Source organism: Lolium perenne, chromosome 4 (assembly GCF_019359855.2).
Source record: "Lolium perenne isolate Kyuss_39 chromosome 4, Kyuss_2.0, whole genome shotgun sequence".
NCBI classification, from domain to species: Eukaryota; Viridiplantae; Streptophyta; class Magnoliopsida; order Poales; family Poaceae; genus Lolium; species Lolium perenne.
Genome location: NC_067247.2, coordinates 343,271,755 through 343,288,077, shown reverse-complemented (window position 1 = coordinate 343,288,077; position 16,323 = coordinate 343,271,755). Strand labels below are relative to the sequence as shown.

At 45.1% G+C, this 16,323-nt stretch overlaps 1 protein-coding gene and 1 long non-coding RNA gene across 2 annotated transcripts; both read left to right on the top strand.

Annotated features, from left to right (window-relative positions):
* The first annotated feature begins 8,010 nt into the window (after window positions 1-8,010).
* On the top strand, window positions 8,011-8,435 carry LOC127307328 (serine--tRNA ligase, cytoplasmic-like). The gene is made up of 3 exons (XM_071818272.1): window positions 8,011-8,144; window positions 8,211-8,281; window positions 8,373-8,435. Exons 1-3 carry the CDS (start codon window positions 8,012-8,014, stop codon window positions 8,433-8,435), a joined length of 267 nt encoding a protein of 88 aa, XP_071674373.1. The 5' UTR covers window position 8,011.
* A 2,581-nt stretch (window positions 8,436-11,016) lies between these two features.
* Window positions 11,017-15,426, top strand: LOC127297132 (uncharacterized). Its single transcript, XR_007848891.2, has 4 exons — window positions 11,017-12,359; window positions 13,341-13,467; window positions 13,580-13,622; window positions 14,654-15,426. It is a non-coding gene; the product is annotated as an uncharacterized lncRNA (long non-coding RNA).
* The last annotated feature ends 897 nt before the right edge of the window (window positions 15,427-16,323 follow it).

Below are 16,323 nucleotides of genomic sequence, written 5' to 3'. Positions count from 1 at the left end.
CATCCCCAATGGGCCTGCCGAAGATGGTACCCGGGGTTTACTGAAGGCCCACGACTCGAAGGATAAGAAGAATCGGAAGCTCAAATTACTGTTAAGGAAAACTAGAGTTGTATTAGGAAGTAATACTTGTAATGTTGCGGAATGAGTTGGAAACCCTCCCGGACTCTGTAACGTGTGTTACGAATCCCTCGGCTCCGCCTCCTATATAAGGGGGAGTCGAGGGACAAAGAAAGCATCGATTCATTGTCTCACAAACCCTAGTTTTCATATCGTCGAGCACTTTTCGGCTGAAACCTTCGAGATCTACTTGCCCTCTACTTCCGACTAAAACCCTAGTCTACAACCTGTAGGCATTGATAAGTTAATCCCTTGTCACCGAGGCCCCAGAGTGACAGCAACTGGGATAACTGGAGGGGATGGCTTAGATATGAGGATCACATGTTTTCACCAAGTGTTAATGCTTTGCTCCGGTGCTCTATTAAAAGGAGTACCTTAATTACCAGTAGTTTCCCTAGAGGCCCGGCTGCCACCGGCTGGTAGGACAAAAGATGTTATGCAAGTTTCTCATTGCGAGCACGTATGACTATATATGGAAAACATGCCTACATGATTAATAAACTTGATGTTCTGTCTTAATGCTATAATAGTTATGTCAATTGCCCAACTGTAATTTGTTCACCCAACACTTGTTATTGGAGAGTTACCGCTAGTGTAGATAGCTGGGAACCCCGGTCCATCTTTCATCATCTAATACTCACTCGGTCCTATATGCCATTAGAAGTAGTATCAACTATTTTCTGGTGCCATTGCCTCTGTGTTACTGCTAACTGCTACTGCTGCTGTGTTACTGTTACTATTGCTCTCATATTACTGCTGCTTTCACATCACCCCTGTTACTAGTGCTTTTTCAGGTGCAGCTGAATTGACAACTCAGTTGTTAAGGCTTATAAGTATTCTTTGTCTCCCCTTGTGTCGAATCAATAAATTTGGGTTTTACTTCCCTCGAAGACTGTTGCGATCCCCTATACTTGTGGGTTATCACCGGTGCGAGCCAAGATCCATGCACACACCCTTATTGTTTGATTCTAATCTGCTGAACATGCCGTCTGGTATATGTAATGGGAGAAATCATCATTTCACAACCAATATTTTGTGAATATTTATTTTTTATGAGGTAAATACCCACAACTCATAGTAGGTGTGTTTGGATGTAATGTCCAGGTAGGGCCAGTCCCAAATTCTCAATGCACAATCCATGGGTCACCACTCCGGGATTCCCCTATGTATCGTTTCGAGCAAATTCTACACTCGCTCGCCCACTCTAGTTGCTTCGAGCTGACGTCCCAAGTAAAAAATCTATGCAATCCTCCACCAAGTCCCCTGTGTCGCTCCTCGCGGGTGATAGGAGGGCGACAAACCTTAGCCCCCGAGCAGCAGCCTCCCCCCAGCCCACCTTGTCACCGCCGTCGGTGCAGGCCACGCAGGCCGCCTCCCCTGCCCCTCTCCACCGTCGCTGTCGATGCAGGTCGCCGGGAAAAGCCCGTGCAGTGCCGAAGACGCGGAACTACCCTTCCCTGTGCACGTGGAGGGGAGACGCTGGGTCTCCTCGATAGGTGGCGGTGCTCCCAGGTCGGCGGGGTTTCGGCGGAGGCGCATCCTTCCAGGCGGCGCGGCAACGGGTGGCGAAGAGGAGATGGCATGGCTCCTTGGCCGCAAGACGACGCGGTGGCTCGGGGCGGTGCCTGCCTGGCCTAGATCTAGGCCTTTAGGGCCCATCTGGGTACGAGCGGGCCGATTTCCCTGCTTAGCCGTGCTGCACTTGGCAATTTTGTTGATTCTTTTACTGTGATCCTATCCTCCAATCCCGGTCAACATAGGGGCACTAGGAAGGATTGATCGTAGACACGTAGTGCAACAATTCAGTCGAAAACCGAACTAGGATGACGCGAGCAGGGACGAGGTGAGTTCGACATCCCGATTCATCACCTGTCTAAATTCAACTCAACTGATAGGAACATGCTCCGCCTTATCCTTTACACTCTTCAATCTTATCATTTCCCCTTGTTCAATTTTTCTAGTGAAGTATGCCCATTTTAGTGTTTCGCATGGGGACCTGGATTTTGCCGGCTCGGCCCTGGTTAGGTGTGGTGTCTCCTTGTTTTCATGTTCGGTGTTGAGTTGGTGGTTCTCGCCTTCCACTCTTACTTCTTGACATGCTTGTATGTGTTGCTTCTCTCACTTCGTACCGGATTATTCGGTTTATTTAGTATAAAGCATGACGAAAAGCTTTGAAGAGGCCTACAAGTGAAGCACTCGTTGGTGAAAATATGCAAATATCCGGTGTCTATTTCTTGAGGGAAAAGTAGAAAGGGAGATGGTCCGGATTATGTACTTTGCTACATGTTCTTCTTACACGACTTATGTTTTCTTGTGAACTAAGAAAAGACAAACAAAGAGGTAGCTGATCCTGTGGATGCTCTATCTACTCGTACAAGCCGAATAACGTAACACGGCCGGGTACGACACAAAATGAGCTGACCACCACAGTTGTACAACTAGCGGGCAACATCAATGCTAAAAGTTTATAGTACCACTCCCTCCGGTTCTTTATTCTGGGCTCCTTGTGAAAAAATATTTGTTTCAAAACATCTGAGGAATAAGGTCAACTTCATTTAATTCCTTCATTAATTGCCTCCCAGATTTACTCCTAGCCACACCGCATGCTTCTCTCTCCTTTTTCTTAGGTTGTGTGAAACCGGTTTCTTTGCATGAGGTGGGCTAAAATGATGGTTCACTTGCCCACCTTAATAGCTATACTTAATGGAAGAAATCAAAATGGCATGCTGATTGGTGGAGTCATACGGGAAAACAAGACTCAACTTAGGCAATAGTTTTACACCTTGGTCGCGGTGCTATTTCTAATAAGCCTAGAATACCGGACCGGAGGGAGTGAAACAATCATCGTTCAAAAGCAAATAAATTCCCCTCTCATTAAACTGGATTTGGTTAGGAAACAACCCTGGTTACGAAACAATCCTTACATGTACTCTCATCATATTTGGAGGTTATGACACTGCTCCCGATGCTTCCTACTCCCACTTTTTCTTTAAAGTTCTCTGGTGTTGCCCCCATCCTCACCACGATCTTTGTTCATGACTTCATGTGAACACTAGTTCATGTATGTAATAAGCTAGTGGTACTAACACATGCACTGAAGCGTTAACACACGAGTACATATAAACTGGAGCGAAAGAAGAACCTTGCTATATAATCCAATGAACATGCATGGAATGAAATGTCGGGATGGAACATGTAACTTTATAGTCTGGTGAACATGGAGTTCTGGCATATGTAAGGGGAGAAAACATCATTCACAACCAATATTTGGTGAGCATTTACTTTTCATGAGGTAAATACCCACAACTCATAGTAGGTGTTGCCAAGTAGGGGCACTCCCAATGCACTGTCCATCTGGTTTGCGGCACCAGATTCCCTATTCACCGCTCCCACGTGGGAGCGAAGCTAGCTCCGGCCACCTTTTGTAATTTTTTTCTTTTTCTTTTGCTACCTCTGATCCATAATAGATGTCGGGTCTCAGTTTAATTTAGTTAAAATTTAAAATAAAAATAAAGTACCAAAATTTATTATGGATCACAGAGAGTATTTTATTTCTAATTTTATTTTTTTGAGAAAAATTCTAGATTTGAATACTTTCAGATTTAATAAAACTCATAATTGGAAAAGTTAATGTTTTAAGAAAAAACATTATTCATATTAAAAAATATATAGATACTTCTTTCGATTCATATTAATTAACTTAGTTTTGTCTAGATACAGATGTATTAGTCAATAAACGTGTCCTGTATCTAGGCAAAGTTAAGTCAATGAATTTGGATCGCATGGCGAATGATAATTGTTTAAATGTAAAGTATAAAAAATGGTTCAAATCTGAAAATGGTTCAAAGTTGAAAATAGTTCAAACATTATTCAGATTTTTCAATAAATTATGAAAACAGAAAAAAGAACCAGAGGGAAAAGACCACGAAAAACCATTCTATAAACCGGACGCATTTCATCACTTACTTGGGCCTCCCGTTTCCCTCGTGAAAGAAAGAGGTATTAGCACCCCAGGTATAATAACTTGTCTAGGAGGAGCAAATTCATACAACAACTTACAAAAGTGAATGTTGCGGTCCACAAACTTACATTAAGGGAGCAAATAGGTACAAAACCAATCAGAAGATGACATGTGGCATTGAACATTTTGCAAAAAGACTCATATATGTTTTTTATTCTGAACCTGAGACAATGAGATGCCTTACAAGCAAGCCCCACCTGTCAGTTGGTTGACCAAATAATTAAAACTATATGGAAGAAATGAGGATTCGAACCCAAGCCGAAACAAAACAGCAAACATACTGCATGCCGCTACACCACGGACCACTTGATACCATTTTATGGACATTAGAGCATCTCTAACAGAACCCGTAAATCCCGCCGGAACCGAATTTTTCCGGCGGATTTATGGGTTCGGGCCGAATGTGTCGCAGATCAGCGACCGAAAAGATGGGCCGGCCCGTAAAATAAGTTCAGGGGCCCGAATCGATCCCCGAACGGCCCCTATTAAAAGGGTTCGCGGAGGGGAGTTCGGGTCGCAAACCCTACTCCCCTCCGCCGTTCCTCTCCCTCCGCCGCCGCCCCTGACCATTTTCGGCGAGAAATCCTGCTCGCCCCAGCCACCTATCGAAAGCCCGCCGCCACGCGATGTCGTCCCGTGGAGGCTCCCAAGGCCGTGCCGCCGGATTGGGCGGCGACGACTCACCGCCACGCCCGCCCGTCTTCCGCACGGACGCGGAGCGGCGGAAATGGAACCAGTCGGAGGGCGCGCGCAAGCGCAGCGCCCGCCGGTGGACGAACTGGAGGCTCACGCCCCCAGGGAAGCTCGCCAGGTACGGGAACGCCAGTGAGGGCTCGTCCTCCGGCCAGTCAAGCCGCGCACCGCGGCTCCCCGTCGCGGACAGCAGCGACGACGAGGATCTCATCCTCGCGCGGTCGCCCACCTTCTCCGCCGGGGACTATGTCCACGGCAGCAACGAGGAGGACGCCGTCCTCGCGCAGACCAAGGCCATCAGCGAGGCGGAGGCTCGCGCGCTCTTCCGCCGGGAGGAGGCAGAAGCCGTCCGCCTCGTCCGTGAATATGAGGCGGCCCGCCGGGAGGCCCGCGTCAAGCTCGAAATAGTCGAGCTTGACGCCGACGACAAGTGAAGCTCGTCGACGACAGCGTCTGCGCCCTCTGCCGACGAACCGCTCCGCCACCACCGACATCGCCGCAAGCGTAGGTCAATATAGTGGCCGCATTTTGCTTTAGCTAACTAGCGCTCGCCGGTGTACCAGTAACGTAGCTTTAATTTTATGAACAGTGTATGTCAATCGGGGCATCAATTTGATGTTGAACTATGATCACCGCATAATTTACCCGCGCCATTTCAAATTCCGCTTTTCAGTTCCACTTTTTCGGTTTCTAATCTGCGCCACTGCCAATTTTGAACGAACTATCGTTTTCGGAAGACTGAAAACCACTTTTTCGGTTTGCACTTTTTCGGTTTCTGTTAGAGATGCTCTTACCTTTTATATAGCTCATTGTCTCAAGTTTATAATAAAAAAATACATGGATCTTTTTGCAAAATTTTCAGTGCCACATGTCGTATTCTGATTGCTTTTGTATCTGTTTGCTCCATCAATGCAAGTTTGTGTACTGCAGCATTTACTTTTGCAAGTTGTTGTATGAATTTGCTCCTCTTAAACAAGTTGCTGTACCTAGAGTGCTAATCTATACCTAATAATAAAGCAAAAAGGGTTTCCGTCGTCCGTCAGAAATTACCCCTGGTTTTCATTGAAATTACATCGTCTGCCACCGTCAAGTGAATAACATAACGTTTCGTTTGTTTGTCGCCCGCTGCGCAAGCCCAACGAACGAAAAAGCATCGGTCAAACAAAATAAATAAATAATGAAAAGCACCTCTCGCTTCGTGCTCGTTCCTCTTTCTCGAGCTCATCCTCATCGCTAAAAGCCAGCACTGTCCCAGTCGATAGCAAAGCTTTGAGGCAGGAGGCAAGACCGCCGCCGCAGCTCCATCGGAGAGGGCCTCTCCGCTCACCAAAATCGCTCAATCCCGCGCTGCGGCGTTCTTGGTGGTCACCCCAGCCCCTTTACCCCTGCCGGAGCGACGCCAAATTCGTGGAGCAGCCGCCGCTAGCGAAATTCTTGATGCCGTCCACGGCCGCTGGCTCTATGCTCGTAAATCGCTCCTGGTGCAGGGCCGGCGACGCCTCGCTCGCGGTGAGCAGGGAGCCACATAGCTGTACCCCATCCTCTGCCCTCCAAAATCGCTCTGGTGCAGCGCCCGCGATGCCTCGCTCTCCTTCTCCGGCGAGCAAGGCAGGCTGAGGCAGCACCCCTAGATCTCCGTAGCCGATGCGTTGGTGCTGCGCCCTCCACGGCGAGATCTCCTGGAGAAGCCCTTGTTCAGGTTCCTGGAGAAGGCTCGTCGGATGTGGCCTGGTTGACTTTTTCTTTTGGATATGGCGTGGTTGATTTTGGAAAGGAGATGGGGAGAGATTGGGACCGGGGAAAGAACATATCACAAGGAGAACACCACGCCGAGGAGAAGCGCAGGCATTGCCTCCAGGCTTCTTCTCCTGCCGCAGCACACGATCTCCATGTCGGCGACGGGAACGAGCAGCCCAGTGGCCTGCGAGCACAACCCGGCACGCGTCCGAGACGAGCCCGTTTATCTCCCAGGACCGTTGTCCGACGCGCGTGTGGTCCCGCCCGGCCGGCCTGCACATCGACTGCACGGACGCGCCGCGCCGGCTGCTTCCGGGCGGCATCCGCCTGTGCCGGCCGAATCCACGCACTCGGGCTGCTGGTTTTGGCCGCGGCCATGTTGTGTGTGCGCGCTGCTCAGTCGGGCTACTGATTTGGTCTCTGTAATTTGCTAGCTAGCTAATGTGTTTTGCTGCTAGGATGTGCGCTGCTCATCTTGTTTGCTGGTAGCTGATGTTGTTTTCAAATTTGTTGATTCTTGTCAATTTGTAATGTCCCAATTATATTATATATATTTGGTAAATTTAAATCTTTGCTCCAAAGCTAGAAAATGGAATTATTTGGAAAATTTGAATTGATTATTAATTTATTTATGTGCAAGTGTATTATTTGTTATAGTCCCTAACATTAAGGAGGGGAGGTCTTCTCCCCATTTCCATTTTTTCATTGTACTCATATTTTCAATCGACATTATAGCCTTTGTCACAGTTTAAGTAAATAAGTACGGTTCGAACCGTTTCCTTGGCACAAATGGAAAAGGAAACGCTTCATGCCTTCGGCGATCCAGGTGCCGAAATTGGGCACTTCAGGGATTCTAATAAGAAAGAGAGAGAAATCATGGGGAGAGAGGGGGACACATCTCGTTTTCTCAGTTTCATCCGGATGGTTTCACCCAACGGCTAAACTTGGCTCCGAGTCAACAAAAGACAACATTGGAGGACATTGATAAGACACTGCGCTCAACGGTGAGCAACTTGAGCAAAGGAGGGATGAAATTGGGTGTGCTATACTGGTTTGATCAACTTTGCGAGCTAGAAATAAAAGTGAGAGAGAAAGGAAACGGGGTGGATTCGACACATGTGAAAAATGATTTATATCTATTTTTACATGTTTACTTTTTAAAATGTTAGAGGGCTTAAATATAGTTAAAACAAATAGTGCATCTTTGTAAAAATCTTATTTTTCAAAAAAACATCAATACGTAAATATATCTTGTATTTTCATATGATATCGTAGCAACGCACGGGTTTTGTGCTAGTACCTCTGAAAGAAAAGACGTAGCCCGCCCGTCAACATTTGCATAAAAATCCTCGCTTCCTCTTGTGTTAAACAAACGAAAAAAAGAATAGAAAGGCTCCCTCCATCGTCACTCCGAAGAACCCCTTCCTCCCCGCCGCCGCCAAGATGCTGGACATCAACCTCTTCCGCACGGACAGGGGCGGCGACCCCGAGCTCGTCCGCAACTCGCAGCGCCGCCGCGGCAAGCCCGTCGAGCTCGTCGACGAGGTCATCGTCCTCGACGAGGCCTGGCGCAAGAGTCTCCCAGAACCCAACCCTTTCCGGATCCGCAGCCCTGACACTCCCACGATTATCCTCTCCGCTGCGCAGTTCGACCTCGACAAGATCCGGCAGGAGCTCAACAAGACCAGCAAGGAGATCGGCAAGCTCAAGGCCGTAAGTTCGCCTCGTCGATTTGCTCCTACATCCTCGGGATGCTCTGGATTATTGGTATCTGACCGACCGTTGCGGGCGTGTCGCTTTGTAGAAAAAGCAGGATGCGACGGAGGTGATACAGACCATGATAGCCTTTGCATGCATGCATTTGTAGCTATCTTGAAATCGGAAATGCAGTTTTCTTTGTAGATAGATGCCGAAGATAGTCGCTGCATGCATGCATTTTGTGGCAAGGTTGTAGGTTGCATCCGGTACTGATATTATTGGTGTTGTGGAAAGTGCCACATCCTATGAGGCTACGGACAAGGAGCAATTTCAGAAACTACGGAAATGGAAGTTACCAGCAGTGACCCTCCGGATAGAGCCGGTCCTTTGGTCCAGTGGCGGAGGCGGAAATGTAAAATTTTGCTTGTTGAGGGGGGCCGGTTAAAGAAAAATTTCCAAAATCTGCACTGTTCATAATTTTTTAGCAAGAAATCAATGGTGTTAGGGGGGGGGGGGGGGGGGGGCTGCTGGTCCCCCCTGTCTCCGCCACTGCTTTGGTCGTCATAGTCTGTTGCTAAGATTACGGAAATTTGGCTCCGATTTTTGTGCTCTGATCGATCTGTTTAGAGCAAGTTTAATAGTATAGCCAGCTGCTGGCTATAAGACATGTGCCATGTCATTTGTAGCTAATATAGAGCCAACATGTATAATAGTGAGCTATAATCATGTACTACTTTAACAACGGTCCACATTTCACTCTCACAAAGTGACTAGGAGCACGTGGTAGAGCTGGCTCTTGCATGAGAGCCCACTCCTCTTCTCTCTCCTCCCCTCTCTCCTCCAACTAAGCATGAATATATTATTTTAATCCTTATAGCCAGTTGACTAGGACTTATTATACTTGCTCTTAGATTTAAAAGCCTACAACTTGGGAAAAAGTCGCGCTAGAGTGGAGTAGAATCATGTGCCGTGGCATTTAGCATGTAAATAGTGTGAAGTATGACATTGCATGTTTCACCTTAATTGTAAAGATTTGGTTATGAAACAACCCCGCCATGTACTCTTTTTATCTCTTCAGGTTATGACACTGCTACCGATGCCTCCCACTCCCGCTTCTTCTTTAAATCTCTTTGGTGTTGCCCTCATCCTCACCACGATCTTTTTCACGTGAACACCAATTCCTTTATGTAATAAGCTAGTGGTACTAACATATGAACTGAAGCGTTAGCGCACAAATACATGTAAACTAGAGTGAAGAAGGAACCTTGCTATATAATCCAATGAGCATGCATGTAATGAAATGTCGAGATAGAACATGAATCTTGTTGTTTATAGTCCGATGAACATGGAGTCTGGTATATGTAAGGGGATAAAACATCATTTCACAACCAATGTTTGGTGAGTATTTATTTTTCATGAGGTAAATACCCACAACTCATAGTAAGTGTGTTTGGACGTAATCGCCAAGTAGGGCCACTCCATTAATGTTCAAAGTAGAAAATTGATCGAAGTTAAAAAAATCAGCTTTTTTTATTCGGAAAAAAATCAGTTTTTTCAAAAAAAAAAAAAAAAAACAGAAAGAAGAAAAGCCAGAGGGAAAAGACCTCGGGGGCGGCGACCGTTTTTCCTGGTTCAGTTTTTTTCCGGTTTTAGGAACATTCCAGAAGATTCTAGTGGTTTTCTTTAGTTTTTCTGTCATTTTTCTTCTTATTTATTTGTTTTCTATTGGAGATTCTTAACGTTTTTAAAATACTAGTAAAGGTGCACGTGCCACGCACGTATTATAATTCATAATAATAAAATAATTTAAAAAATATTATTTATCTTTTAGCGAGTTTTTTTACCGAGCCACTTAGATGTCTCTCATGCCCAACCATGTGAGGAGCCCGTATGTGCAATATACATATTTTCACGACAACTTAGATCTCGTGTATAGTGGGTTCATCTACTAAAATAACAATAAAGCATTAGTATATGTTTAAGAAAATGTAATATGTTGGATTGGAAGATGGTAATAGAAGCAATGGTTGCGGGTTCTAATGATGTGTTCAATGTTTTGATGTTTTCAGGGGATCGACCGACTGTCCACCCACAATCATACAATCCGTGAAATATATGTCGGTTTCATCACTTTTCAAGTCTCGATTTATGATATTATCATCATTCAACTCCTAGTCCAATAAATTGTCTGCTAGTTTGCTTCTAATATATGTTATATGTAGCTATTAAGTAGTAATAGTTAGTTTTCAAATATAGAGATATAACATGAAATAAGTATCATCATACAGAGCGAAATATGTATACCTGTTCAAGAGTGCCGAATAAAATATCCACCATGAAGAATTTCAGGAAATTTAACATCCACAAACCACTTGTGACCTGCATGTTTACGGATTTTTGATGATACGAAATTTGATATATTTCCAATAAATATTTTTAGATAAATATATGATTTTAAACAAATACTGAAGTATCAAATATGAATAAAACATAATGGCTCAAACTTTGTTTAACCCGATACTTCATAGGAAAATCAGTTTTCGACAAAAAAAACCTTTAAAATCATGAAATAATTCCCAAACAATTTTCTAAAACTCATACGGAATATAATTTTTTTTATTTGGAGCTCGTATAGCAGGCAAAGTAAAGGATCTACGGGCCACGCAGACCCGAAGGCCAAAATTGACACGCCCTTCGCTGTCCCCGTCACCTCCTACCCCCAGTCCCCCACAGCTCACTCTCATCCTCTCCTTCTAGAAAAAAGCTCACTCATCTCAAGGTCACTTCATGTGACTCCCCCAGCGCCGGTGACCGGACCCCGCTCCCGTGCCTCTCCGCCGCTGGCCTCGACGGCGTCCTCCTCCTTCCGCTTCCTCCATGCGACTGGAGACTACGCGGCTCTCACGAAGGGCTAGGTGACCCAAGCTCACCCAGCGGGATGCGCCAAGAGAGGTGGTCAGGTGGAGGACCGGATATCGTCTCCACGGGATTCTCTGCCGTGGCCTCCGCCACCGGAGTTCGGTGGATCTGGGTCGGCCTCCTCTCCGCCACCGACGCCGTCCGCCGCCAAATGAGCTCCCTTCCACATCAGATGTCTTCAACGCCGCTGACCATGGCGGCATCACTCTGGCCGGGCTCACTACCGATGGACGGTCCTCTCCGGCTTCCTCTCCTGCGAGTGCATCACCCACGGCTTCGTCTACGACGCGCAGGTCCGTCCCTCTTGGCTCTCTCTCCGTCTATGCGCGACCCCACTTTGGTACACTACAAGTCTACAATCAAAACTTACTGCTTCGCCTTGTAGAAATACACATCCGTGTGAAGCAAGCTAATTTTCTAGATGGGCCTGTAGAATTTTCTGTGAGAGAATTAGACTGGTATCTCGATTCTGGACAAACCATTTAGATGAAATAATGCCTCTGATTGGATTTGCAATAGGTAAGTGTTATCACCTAAATCATCATGTAGATGAAATAATGCTTGCGTAAAAAATTGCATATGGTGTGCTGTTAGTTATCGAAGATGGAGTTGTGCAAACAGCTGATGAAGAATGTTGAAATCCTACAAAACTTACTTGAATGCATTTTGTAAGATGTCTACTTCTGTGTAGAGCAAGAAAATCTTATCTCCTATAATTTCATTTCTAGGAAAACAAAATGAGTATTATAAATTTCTCTAGAGCCAGATATATGGATATCGATACATAGTAACCATATTTAATCCACCAGATGTATTGAGCTGATCTTGTGTCTGATTTCTCTCATATTTTTTCCCTATTAAGGTTATACAACCAAGGTCTGTCCCAAAGCATGCATGCTTGCTTTATTCCTTCTTATAATCCATTGACAACTCCACTAAAGTAAACTTTTTGGTGGTGGAGGGGCATACCTCGTCTCCACTGGATCCGCAGCCACCGCCACCGGCGTTCGATGCCTCTGCGTCGTTCTGTAATCTTAACCCTCACTCTTCTTCACGCGGCGGCATCCGATCGGACGATGATGATGCTGGAGGTCGACGTGGCGGGGACATCGACGCCCGTGGATGAGGCAAAGGGGCTCTGAATCGGCGGCTGGAGGAGGCCATCAGCGGGCAGGTATCCCCTCCACCATTTCCTTCGGTGCCATAGCCGCAACAATTGTAGAGAGAACAGCAGTAGCCGCCTAGCTCACCTCACAGGTCTCCGCAATAGTTCTAGCAAGTTAGGTGATTTCATTTAGAATTCAAAATTCTAGCTCTATTTTGGTATTCAGATTCCATTTGAGATATTGAGGAGGACAGGGTTCTGAAAAAATAAATAGTCGCAAAAAAGGATGCTATAAGCTGTTCATTTACATTTGTAACAAATAGTATTCTATCTAAAAGTAATTTCACTGTTCAGTGTTTTGGCTACTGTATTTTGTTCACAAACTGAATCATGCATTCTCTCTTCTCGCCCTGGTCTCAAAAAAGTTAGATTTTACGGATTTGGATGTAAGAACACTTGAAATGTTACATGTACCTTACAAAAACCCGTTCGAAAGTTTGTGATTCTTTGTTCTTCTGATGGAATTAGTTTTACGTAAACCCGTTCGAAAGTTTGAGATTTAGCTGCTACTCCTCTCGAGCTAAGGTAAACACACTCGACATTGACTGTGGTAAGTCAAAGTCCAATGTCTGGTTCTCTTATACGATGTTCACATAAACATATATCAAGCTTGCTTTGTAGTCATATTTGGATTTTTTTTTTTGCGAATGTAGTCATATTTGGATTTGTCTGACTATCTTAAACGATATGCATATACCAAGCTTTATTTGTAGTTGAAGTTGGGTGCGTACACTGTAGTGCCGAAAGATACAGGGCTCAACACATTTTTTCCTACTTGGATAGTGGGGGTATTGTCAAAGGTTATTTGCTTTCACAGTGGTTTGATACTCAGAAAACTGTTCAGTTTCATCTACACTATCCCAATTTCCCTTGTTTGGCCTATTTCCATGTGTGCTTTGGTAGTAACTATTGCCCACCAGTTCTGCAAACCATATTCATGTTCATGTAATCAAGTCAACTGAGAAATGATGTACTCAGTACTCACTGCAGATAAATAAAGAGTTTAAAGCTTATGTTGAGCAAGGCCAGAGTGAAGTGGTCACTGGAATAGTACAGATGACGTGGGTTTTTTCGAGTATGTTGAAGCACTGGTGCTCTTAGTGTCCCTCTTAGACAGGTTAGCTGCCTTTTATTTGGTTTATACTTCTGTAAACAGGCTCAATTGCATTTTTACTTATCAAATGTGTCACTGATAAGTGATAACTTTCCATCATTCCATGCTAGGGCAGCCGTCTTGAGAATCGTGGTGCATATCCTGTAGAGTTTGGTGTGGTAAGCCTAATTATGCAATTAATGTGTCTATTTTGGATGTTTTTTTATATGACAGGCTTTAGTTCATCACTGAGAATAACCTGATGTCCTATGTATTGTTAATTTTATGTATTGACTGTTCCCCATTAACCCCTATATAAATTAATTTATAAGCAAACAAAATGAGTATTGTGAAATTTTCCAGTGCCAACCATATGATATCAATATGCAGTTACCATGTCAAATACATGTGCCTTTTCTATTTTCAAACTCGTGGCCTGTATGTTGCTTAGACAAATAGTTCTTGGGTTCGTGGTTTTGATACATTTTGAATACTTGCTCATGCATATGGTTAATTCTTATGATAGTTCTTTTTTGGTTCTTGACAACTAACATAGTTTTGGTTCTTTGTAAAACCCAGTAGCATAGCAAACATAGTTTATACACATGAATTGTGGTTTAGAACCATGCATTAAGTAAAACAACAAACCTAAATTTGCAACCATACGTGTACTTGGCCACATATCCAAAATATTATTTCAAGGTATCTCAAACTCAGCTAATCATTTTGTTGTTTGCTTCGTCCAATCCCACTTCAGTTTTATACTATTGAGAGTTGCAATCTCTGCCGTGCCGCTTCCTAAATTCAGCAAAAACATATCACGTTCAGGAAGAACAACTTGATGTACTACTGATTTGGTAGCATATCGAACGCGTGTTGTGTTGTTTAATCAGACAAAAATTATACTTGTTTATGATCAATTGAACACTGTACAACTTGGTTGTGACCGGGCAACCATTATCTAAGAATGTTCATATTTCGTTGGTCAAATTGAATCTTCCAAAGCAACATGGCATCTGTTCTCGAGCTCTTCCCCATTGAGCCAGAAATCTTAGCAGATTGGCTTCACAAACAAAGGTTACCTCTTTTGTATATGTTATGCTCCCTAGCAAAAATCTTAGTGAATATGATTTGGTTTCAAAAATAAAGGTCATTGCTTTCATACACGTTTGAAAAAGAAAATGACTTCAGTCCAATTGTTTCATTGCAGCAGGGGCTCAGGAAGCAGTCGAACCTGAACTTGAAGAAAGTGCAGATGTGTGCATGCCGCAGGAGCTTGTCTCCGCGTTGACAGGCGTTCAGGGTTGGTGCTCGTGCCGGAGGGAGCATGTCCGCGCGTTCAAGGAAGTGCAGTGTGGCATCCCGTGGAGGCTATGGTGGCACTCTTGTGGGACAGCAGCGGGTGGCGCAGGGAGTGCTGCAGAGCAGGTGCGGGTGTCGCAGGAGCCTGTCCGCGCGTTCAGGGACGTGCAGTACGACCTCCCATGGATGCTATGGCGGCGTTCTTGTGGGATGGCAGCGGCGGCGCAAGGAGTGCTGCAGAGCGGGCGCGGGTGCCGGCGGGAGCCTGTTCCCGCGTTCAGGGACGTCTAGTGCGGCCTCCCGTGGAGGCTATGGCAGAGCTCTCGTGGGACGGCAGCGGGCGGCTGTGGGCGAGCGGGAGCGCCTCGGCGGCAACCGGGGAGTTCGCTTCTGGACGGTTGGTTCGATCGTTGTTTCTTGATGAGTGGTTTTCTGATCGTGGGTGGTTTTGTCTGGATTGATTTCTCGAGCGAGGGGAAAAAATTAGGTACGAATCGATCGTGGGGTTGTCCGCTCCATCAAACACGGAAAGACTGTGGAGCGTTGGATTTACTGGTTGGATGGCCAAGATGGGTTGGATCAGACCCTCTGGGTCTTTTATTAGTAGTGGTGATGTTTTTTTTGTTTGAACCTTTTTCAATTTTTTCTTTAAATATAAATGTTAATTTTTTTGGACGATTTTCCTGAACATTTTTGAACTGTCAACATTTCTCAAATTTGAACATTTTTCAGTTTTCAATCTTGAACACTTTCCAATTTTGAACAATTTTCAAATTTAAACCTTTTAAAACCTACAATGTTTTCAAATCTCAAAGTTTTCAAATCTATAACTATTTTTGAAAATAATAGGAAAAGGAGAATTGTACAGAGAATCCCTTTACCTGGGCTGGCCCAACATAGCACGCACGCGGGCGGTGCGTACTCGCTCCCGCCTTGGAGCGATGAATACGAGCCCCCATCTGTACCCGTGTGTCATCAATGCAATCGATCGATTATGCCGCAAACACCGTCCCAGCTTCGCTAGTTAATCACACGTCACCCTGACTCCCTCGAATCCTCGAGACTCACGCCGCCGGGTGAGAGGCGGTTCTTTCTTTTCTCCATCTTTTGGGCCAATCGGCATAACACGAAAGCTAATTTTGTTGATTCTTTTACCATGATCCTATCCTCCAATCCGGGCCAACATAGGGGCATTAGGCAGGATCGATCGTAGACTTGTAGTGCACCAATTCAATCGATAACAAAACTAGGACGACGCGAGCAGAGACGAGGTGAGTTCATCATCTCGATTCATCATCTGTCTAAATTCAGCTGATAGGAACATGTGCCGCCCTATCCTTTCTACTCTTCAATCTTATCAATTTCAGAGCATGTTCCTATTGTTTAATTTCAGAATTTCGCACGGGGCTCCGGATTTTTCTAGCTCAGCCCAGGTTAGGTGTGGTGTCTCCCTGTTTTCATGTTCGATGTTGAGTTGGTTGTTCTCGCCTTCCACTCTTACTTCTTGACATGCTTGTATGGGTTTATTCTCTCACTTCGTACCAGATTAGCCGGTTGAAGCTATTTAGTATAAAGCAT